This window comes from Alosa sapidissima, chromosome 2 (assembly GCF_018492685.1).
Source record: "Alosa sapidissima isolate fAloSap1 chromosome 2, fAloSap1.pri, whole genome shotgun sequence".
Taxonomy (NCBI): domain Eukaryota; kingdom Metazoa; phylum Chordata; class Actinopteri; order Clupeiformes; family Clupeidae; genus Alosa; species Alosa sapidissima.
Window position 1 is genome coordinate 16,528,572 of NC_055958.1, and position 10,000 is coordinate 16,538,571.

The window sequence follows — 10,000 nt, forward strand, 5'->3', positions numbered from 1 at the left end:
TAAGACCCGCCAGGTGTCACTCAGCACGGTCATTCATTACTGCGGTAACCTGGTCCGAACCTGGCAGCATCGGACTTCCTGTCACTGATACTTCCTCTGACCTTCAGCCTATGCCAATACTATCATCCTCCACCCAACACACACACCTTGCACAAAACCACTTTCACACACACACACACACACACACACACACACACGCACACACACAAACACACACATGCCCACCATAGCCCCCTCATGCAAACCACTCTATCCCTCTGCTTCACATCTCTCTCCCTCCAGATCATAAACTGGCCCAGTGCTAAGTGAACCCATTTCTCCATAACTAGCACAGCTAAAGCACTCTGTGCCACACACACACACACATACACACACACACACACACACACACACTCTGCACATCTCTGCAGATCTGAGGTCAGATATGTGATAGGAAAGAGTGACGGTGTCACTGGAGACAGCTGGGGTGCCACGGTCCAGTACCCAAAGACACCCACTGGCAATCCTGAGGAGTCTTAGACAGAGAGGGGGGACATGGATACTTTGTTGATGGCAAGGAAGGTGGCTTAATCTCTCTCTCTCTATCTCTCTCTCTCTCTCTCTGCCTTCTAACTCCATCACAAGCCCTCCTCCCCCCTGTACATTGGGAAAGATCATCTTCCATGGATGGGTGAAGGGACACCTTTAACTGCTGATGACAGAGTGTGTTTGTCCCATCTCATTCCCTGTGGGAGATTCTTTCCAGGGTGAAGGAGGATCTGAGCTGAGCGATTGGACATGCATGTCTGATCGGGAATGTAACATCGGATGTCTTCTCGTTGCCCGCAAACACACCCAGCCATTGGTTTGTTTACAGCCTTAGGAGGCTTCCTTATGGGCCTGTTCCAGAAAACATTAAAAGGCCCCTCCTCACACCACACTGCACACCTCTGGAACACATCCAGGATTGAAAGGTCAAAATAAAATAGAGAGACAACCTAAGGGTCATGGTACGCTCCCGCGTCCCGCGCACGCGGCACTTGTGAGCGCGTGACGAGAATTGCGTCATTTTTACGGCATGCGTCACGTTTTTGAGTCGACCGAAATTTAAGACCGTGCATGTGTGAAACGGAACTGCTGTAAACACTCCCCTCCAGGGGGGAAAAGCCGTGTATCGACTTCTCATGTGCGACAGGAATGCAGGTGGCGCAAGGGTGCACAGTACATAAACCCTTTCAGCATTCTGACATATCCACAGTCCATTTCACCATTTCATTGTCCTGTTCACGGCCCTGTCCACAGTCCTGGCCTTGTCTAAGGGATGGCCCTGTCCACGGTCCATATGAGAATGCCACGCGCATGGAGACTGCGGCCCCTCTGCAGTTCGGGGGTAACGTTACCACCGCCACTCTGCCCTGTGGGATGTGGGCACTCAGGCCCGCTCCCGACAGGCTTCTGTGGCTGGGCTCGACGCACGCCCGTGTGGCCCATCTGTCAGGGACACGAAGGACGGATGATTCAGCTCGCCGTATGGCAGCCTGCGACTGCTCACTGCTCATACTGGACTCACCACCGCAGAGCGCTTTGTGCTCAGCAAGACCAGACATCCGGCTCAACAAGACCTGAGATTGACCAGTCCATAAATGGTGTTGTTGATTAATATTGAACGGATTATTATTACTGTTTTAAGTGTGCTGATTTGTTCTCATGAGAGAACATGTAAGGTTCTGAAACCCTTTACGGTTTTGAAATCAGTGTTTTGCTTTCTTTTATTGTAATGAAAAGGTAAATATGGCTGACGCACACCCATAAAGCCGCCTTCAAATACGCCTTCACGGCACAAGAACAGTTAACTTAAGTATAAACACAGAGTATAAACACACTGTGGGACATCTAGTTCAGATCAAATCTTAAAGTAGAACTTATTTTCTGTCCACTGGGTAATCTTGCATCAATTGGTTGCTGCCATCAATGTACACATAATGACTAATCATTTTGTAGTCTATTTCTGATATGTTGTGAATAGAACAGAGGAGACTATTTCAATTACTGTCAATTGCTGTCAGCAGGCAGGCGGAACAAGCAAACTGCTTTGAGAACGGTGGCAGAAGGATGGGAGCTGTGCAAAGACAATCACCCACCACCTTTCTCTGTAGACAGAGTCTTTATTAGCCTCTCACGCATCACATCATCTACCTCCACCACCAAACAGACAGCTCCTGCAACTACTACTCCAGCGCCCCGTGCTCAACCAGCAACCTGTTGGAGATTTAAAACCAGACGGTTCCTCTGACTAATGTCACCCGCTCCATCCCGCTCCCAACCGATCCCCATCCCCCTCCCTTCTTCCTTTGCTCTGTGCTGTACTCTACAGTCAACAACAGTGCCAACAACACACACACAAACACACACACACACACACACACACACACACAATAAAAACGGAAGTCAATATAAGGCAGGGCCCACATGGGGTGTGTCCGGTCAGTGTCGTGGTGTGCTGGGACAGTCCAGCCCGTGCGTGCTGGGGTAGGGCTTGGGCTGGGCTGAAGTCGCTAATGATTACATCAGCAGAGTGAGTCAGTGGCCGGTTTTGCTCAGGTGTCAGTGGCACCCGATGTGTGGCCATCTGGTGCCCGCCAGCTCCCTCTCTCCCTCCCTCCTTCCTCTTCCCCAGGTCCCTGAACGCTGGCCCGCTGCCGCAAGGCATCCGCAAGGGAGGGCAAGCAGGCCGCTAGCGACCTCCTCTGACCAACTGCCGCTAACCAATAACGGTGTAACAACAACACAATAACCACCAATAACCACAAACAGAGAGGCAGCTTCACAGCTAGTAAAATACTGAGGATTTGTGTTGCCACCTCTGCAGTAGTCTAGGCTGTTTTAGACGGAAGTGCAGAACCTACAATTCATTATCATTGAGTTGACTTCAAGGGTATAATCTATTGGCAGCTATGCCTGTAGTTTGTTAGATGAAACACTACATCTTTCTTTGAGGCGCAAATAAAGACTAAATCTGTGTGTGTACATGTGTGTGTGTGTACATGTGTATGTGTGTGTGTGTGTTGAGCGATGGCTTGTCTGTTTTGTCATTGCTGGAGGATGGATGGATGTTTTGGTCCATTAAAGAGAACAAAGGGAAAACAGTTTGTGTCTTATGGGAACTGGCAGCAACTTCAGCTCATGCCCAGATCCTCCTGGCACTGCTTGCCTATCCCATCACAAGACAGCGTGCCCACAGACCGGGCATTGTCCTTGCTCCACAGTCTGTCTTGCCCCCCCCCCCCCCCCCCCCCAACCCCAACCTCTAAATCATTCCTGCTGGGGCCGATACAAGCCTAGGCCCACTATGAATGCATGTTATTGTCTATAACCGTCAAAAAGCTTAGCAACTTTATATTGTTGCCCGGTTAATGTGGTTGTTAGTGTCTTCATACTGGTGCTTTGTTTACGTGGTCTTACAATGCTGTCTCAGTAGTTCAATGGTACTTCAGAGTATGTTTCTATTTTCAGTTGTCTTTTTTGTAATTGATAATTGTTGCTTAGATAGATAGATAGATACTTTATTGATCCCCAAGGGAAAATTCAAGGTCTCAGTAGCATACAGACATCACACACAACTTGCTTATTCCAGTTATAAACAAGTGACGATTTACAGATGATAAAAGCAAGTGTTTTGAAATATCGTGCTCTATGGAATTGTCACAGGAAGTTACAATGAATTATGTATGCATCACATCGAGCTGAATGAGACGTCAGTTGAATTACATCTGCACGGTTCTGAAAAGAAATGGACTTTATTTCAGATAGAACTTGGAGAGGCTACTCCTCAGACTGGACCATGTATTTTTATGGAGCATGTTTCTGTAATGTGAGTTTGACGTCGGGCAGATGGCGAGAACATGCTGACAGCTATGGAAACAGTGCCAGCGCTGGGAATCAGTGGGAGGGGAGCTTACATAATGGAGCTGCAGTATGTTGCCTTCAAATGTGGTTTGTGCGAGTGTGACTGTGACTGAGTGTGTGCATCAAGGTGTACATGCAATAAGATACATGCTGTATCTTATGTTGCATGTAGATCTATATGCTTTTTCAAAGTTAGTATATATATATGTGTGTGTGTATATATATGTGTGTCTATGTGTGTGTGTTTGTGTGTGTGTGTGTGTATACATCTGTTGTTACATTACATGTGCATATACTTCACAACTAAGAGCAAAGTATGAATGGAACTGAATTGAAAGTGTAAGACTGAGTCTCTTTTGTGTGTGAGACTGAGCCTATTTGTTTGTGTGTGCGTGTGTGTGTGTGTGTGTGTGTGTGTGTGTGTGTGTGTGTGTATGTTCATGTGGGTGTGTTGCTTGCTATTCCTCGCCTAATCCTTCGCGTGGCTGCTCTTGCCATTACACGGCTCCATATCACCTGTGTCGGATAGTCCTTTTTCAGACCATGCAGCTATTTTTGGACCCCCGCCCCCCTCCTTAGATGTTGCCTGGGGTACCTGGCAAGTGGTACTGAAACAGAAACAGAAGCTAGCTGCCACGCACACCGGCAAAGTGGCAGAATACATTATGATTTGGGATGGGAGACGTTTCACACTGAAGGCAGGCTAACTATTTATAGCGCACCCCTTCTCTAAAAATGGAGCAAAATTAATCATTGGCTAGCAGAGTGAGGAGTTTTTGGAGCAGCCAGGATAATGAGTTAATACACCGCTGTGACGCGCGGAGAGATAGGGAATGCATCTGTACTGCGCACACTAAAGGCTGGTGGGTAATTGTATCAGGCAGTTTCAGGGTTTTTTTCCGCCTCCGAAACGCCACTATCAAGGGCAATTTAACTCAATTTTTTTGCTAGAGCTCTGTATCTAGTTTACAGCCAAACAGCCAAACGGAGTTAGAAGATTTTTATGGCGAAATAATTAGGTCATTTTCAGAGCACTGTGATTCCGTGACTTCCATTACACTGGCCAAGTGGAACAGTTCTTGTCAGGGCACAGATGGATTAATGGCACATAATTATCATCCTTTCATTATCTTTCATTTTGTTTGTCATTTACGTGCAGCTATTGGAATGAAGTCATGCCTTCTTCTACTTTCATCTAAGTGGGTGGTGCAGCTCTCTTGTGTACTTCTCTTCACAGCTGTTCCAGATACTATGAGAGACATTTGTGTTGCACTTCTGACCATTTCTGACAGCGTCTGGGAGGTTTTGTGTGACCTCAAAAGCTTACTCTAAGAACAAAGATGAGAGAAAGTGGTTTGTTTACGTTTGGGAGGAGAGCACCAGCACTCTCTTCTGAGACACTCTTGAGGCCATTTTGTGGTTTCTAAATGACTGTACCCTCTTCTGAAACCTACACTGCGTCACTCAATGATTCATCTATCCCAGTCTCCTTCTCTTTAATAATACATCCCTGTCTCTTTCCCCTTTCAGTTACCATACACTGTGGAACTCCTATTGAAATGATTAAATGTAATATTCAACAAGGACTTACCACTCCAATAGAGAAGTAATTGTTCACGATGTTTTGGGGGACAGGGTCGCCCTTCTCCTCTTTGTCATCAGGGATGATGTCAATGTTCCACCGATCGAGCACCATATCTGTGCTGTGTTCAATGTCTTTGAGGACCTTCAGCAGGCTGCCACCCTCATAGCCTGTTCAAGACATACAGTAACTCTGTCAATTCAGCTGATCAGTACGTACTTTCTATTACACATACATGTACACACATACACAGACACACACACACACACACACACATGCATACACACACACACACACGCACACACAGAAATGCATATACAGGCTATTCAGCATTAATTCAGACCAATTTTATGGCCAATTATATATTCTATTCTTACAGGAAACCAGTTATTCAACTAATAGGCTTTTATGTGGTGATAAAATAACATCAGCTTCCCAGGTCTGAGAACTGTCTGAGCAAAAGCCTGTGAAAGACCTGAATGCCCCTCCTCCAGCCACCTTCACCTCCGCCAACCTCGGAGTGTTTGGCTCTCTTATGGCATAAGAGCTTTTCAGGAGCCAATGGCTCCTCATGGGCCAAAACACAATGCAGTCTTCACACCATCAGGAAGTGGAGCACCACAACCTGCACCTGCCTGCCGAGACCCATGAGGTGTGAGAGAGGAGGCTCATCCTCCCCCTCCTCATCTTCATCCCCATCCTCACCTGATGCCTGGCGACCCCCTCGGGGGGGGGGCTGTGTGATGGGGGTTCAGGCCCCTGGGGGTGGGCCTGCCATTACCTCGCCAGCCTTCGAGGACCACCGGGCGTGGAGCAGGAGCGGAGCGGCGATAATGTTACATCACCACTACAAAGAGCTCGCTCCCTCAGGAGGCCGCGCCACACTCCCCGAGAGTTCCACGGCAGGAGCCAGCGATCGCCTAGCAACCGACCGAGAGGCTGCGGCTGGTGTGATGACACCCGGGCACCACCCGTTGTGCTGCCCTATCACATACGCACACACATACGTGCGTACACACACACACACACACACACACTCTTAAACACACACACACACACACACACACACACACACACTTACACAAGTGCTCTCTCTGCATCATCCACAATTGATTTCAAGGACATAGGGCCTATTCCACACAAACAAAGAGCAGAAAAACTGTGACACCCTCTTTGACCTGTGCTAACGTTACATTCTATGTTTCGTTGCATATATACCGTCATGCTTTGCAACTGTGAGAGATGCGTTTCCACGATGATGCCATTATTACTCATCCTTGCTCTAGTTGTGACTCACGATGCTTTGGAAACCTTACACGATGATGTCACCTGCTGGCATTTGGGTAATATCCACATTTCCTGTCATATCAATGTGACCTTAGTGCACCCTGCAGCACCATGTCTAATGGCGAGGGAGAAACCAGAGAGACCAACCAGAGAGGCCTGCACTGCCATTCTTGGAGGGCATGATGCAGTCTGTCAACTGAGGAAAAAAAAGTAATTTGACCTTAAAAAAGTCAGGTTTGACAGCTACCTGCTCAGATGCAGCAGACAGATCATGGCAATATCAGGTGCATCTTGCACACTCTCAGAGTGGAAGTGTGAGCGTGACTCTTGTGGATGATGATTGTGTTATTGGATTGTTCTTTGAATGCTCCAAGCTGGCTTTTCAGTGACACTAATACAAATGCCGTATGTAGCGTACAAACAGTGCCCTCGACAATTATTGTGTGTTTTTGCACGTGTTTTTGTTAAGCTAAAGATAATAATTTCTTTATAAGATATTCATTTTTCTTAGACTAAATTCACTTCCCTTCAAGGTTGAAGTTTGCCTCATTGTTTTCATTGTGAGATTACAATAAATTACCAAAAATCTTAGTCTTAGTCAACTACACCAGGGGTGCCAATAACTGTGGAGGTCACTGTACTCTCGTCCACCTGCTACTGCTCCCCGCCCCACTCACCTCCTCCCCAGCGTAGACACCTGGCCAGGTCATTTCCCGTTCCCAGCGGGAGGATGGCCACAGGTGGATCTCTGGCAAAGTTAGCTTTATCTGGAGACAAAACAACCAAACAAGCCGCAAAACATGTTAATCCAGAGAAGTACAACGATAGAAGCAACACAGACAGGTTGAACACAGAACACACCACTTCTCTATCACAGCAACGCTGAGCGTGAACAAGGGTCCGTTTCCAAGACATCCAATTGTAGAGAGCTGCCTCCTCAGATGTCTTCCCTTGATTCGAGTGATGCTCTCGCAGCCAATGAACAGATTTAATTAGTACCGAGTTCAGTTAATTTCATTTTGCAAACGGCAAAACAACAACATTCATCTCCCACTGAAATTACTGGGTGGTGAACTAGTTCTGAAGAGGTGGGTGGGTGGAGGGGGGCATTTACCGACTGTACTCAGTCACACACCCTCCTTCTTTCTACAGCGTGATTATGATCACGACAGAACAAAATATCCACCCAAACACGGCTGATCTTATTCTCAGATCATTACTGACAAATTCATTTAAGACTCACTGCAAAAACTGAAGTCACCAAAAGAGAATTCGCTCGACCTACACCGTATGTCCTTATAATGCAAGCCACATATAGAGACCTACACCCAGGGGTTAAAGTGTGTGTGGGGGGGAGGAACGCAGTTCCGCCACCTCAGATAAATGAATACCAACGATATAGCGTGATGATATTGTTAAAATAAATGGTGAGTTAATTTTTCATGTGTACAGAGGTGACCAAGAAGCTAGCAATTCTTGTCCAAATAGTATTGCTACACCACAATACTCAATATGTTGTCCAACGGTGAGTAATTTTTCCCCGTTGCACCGACACTGGATTTTAGGGTCCCCCCACACCTGCCAAATCCCACTTTAACCACTGCCTACACTGTATGTTCTTATAAAGCAAGTCACATATGGAAACCTACACTGTATGTCCTTATAATGCAAGTCACATATAGAGACCTACACTGTATGTCCTTATAATGCAAGTCACACATGGAGACCTACACTGTATGTCCTTATAATGCAAGTCACATATAGAGACCTACACTGTATGTCCTTATAATGCAAGTCACATATGGAGAAGCTGGGCAACAAGAGGACGGTAAAGATGGTCAACTGTCATTCCAACTGCACCTTTCTGGGAAATTCACGAGTGACTGATCAGGTTCGGCAGCACCGGTGTGTGTGTGTGTGTGTATGTGTGTGTGTGTGTGTGTGGCTTGAGACTTCATTCAGTGTTCAGTCTCCACCTGCTGTGGCAAAGCAGCACACCACAGGGGGGGCTCTCGCAATAATCAGACCCCTACTGCCACCAGGCATTATCTGCTGCCAGTCAAAGGACACACACACACACACACACACACACACACACACACACACACACACACACACACACACACACACACACACACACACACACACACACACACACTCTCTCTCTCTCACACACACACACACACACACACACACACACACTCTCTCTCACACACACACACACACACACACACACTCTCTCTCACACACACACACACACACACACACACACACACACACTCTCTCTCTCTCACACACACACACACACACACACACACACACTCTCTCTCTCACACACACACACACTCTCTCTCTCTATCTCTCTCTCACACACAAACACAGAAGCTAAGAGAAGCTACTAATCAGGAGGCTGATGTGGAGTCTTTATCTCTTCACTTATTTGTCATCACATTAATTCATAATAGAAAAATACCTTAAAATACAGATGTTGTGGTGTAAGAAAACAACAAGTACGCAAGCATGCACGCACGCACGCACGCACACACACACATGCATTCTCCGCTCAGCATGTATGTTAGGACCAGGTAGACGGTGAGCCTGAACAGACGTGCTGCTTCTCTTCTCTCAACACAGTAAACCCGCCTTTCCTCCATGAAAAGGTCACAAAAGAAGTTTGTGGAAAGATCCATAGTGGTGAACAAAAGCTTTTTCATCAGCCCATTAGAAACTATTAAGTGTGATTCAGAAAAATCCAACTGTTGTAGCTGTTGTAGTTGTTAGCACCCTCCATCAGAATGTTGTGCTAGTTTTTACAGAACAAAGCTTTCGCCCCAGAGACCAAGCTACTTGGAGATCATTTTCCAGGCTCAGAGTTTTGATTTTCACAAAAATAAAATTCAGAATCAAATTACACCTCCACAGAAACAAATGAAATGCACATGGATGCACATATGGTAGCAAATCAAATCAAATGGTCACATATGGTAGTAAATCAAATTCAAATCTTAATTGAAAAGTATCAAACTAAACTAGCTTTACAATGCAGAGATGGATTAACTCAACCATGCCCATATGGTTTTGTTTCAAGATAACACTATGGTGAACTTACACTATAACGGTTATTAACACAGTATGCATTTGTGAATATATCCTCCACAGTATGATAACTATACCCAGTACCTACTTTTGATCCCTTTTACATTTTTGAGATGCCATCTATTTCTGTTTCCGGTTGAAATGTTCAAA

General features: G+C 46.2%; 1 protein-coding gene across 4 annotated transcripts in view; it reads right to left on the minus strand.

Moving 5' to 3' along the window:
* LOC121697802 (diacylglycerol kinase beta) overlaps nucleotides 1-10,000 on the minus strand; it is a 90,360-nt gene that overhangs the window by 35,267 nt on the left and 45,093 nt on the right. For all 4 annotated transcript variants that reach the window (XM_042079532.1, XM_042079548.1, XM_042079558.1 and 1 more), the window contains 2 exons: nucleotides 7,432-7,521; nucleotides 5,477-5,637 (listed from right to left, as the gene is read on the minus strand). In XM_042079532.1, the coding sequence (XP_041935466.1) occupies nucleotides 5,477-5,637; nucleotides 7,432-7,521 (251 nt within the window). The remainder of the gene's footprint in view (nucleotides 1-5,476; nucleotides 5,638-7,431; nucleotides 7,522-10,000) is intronic.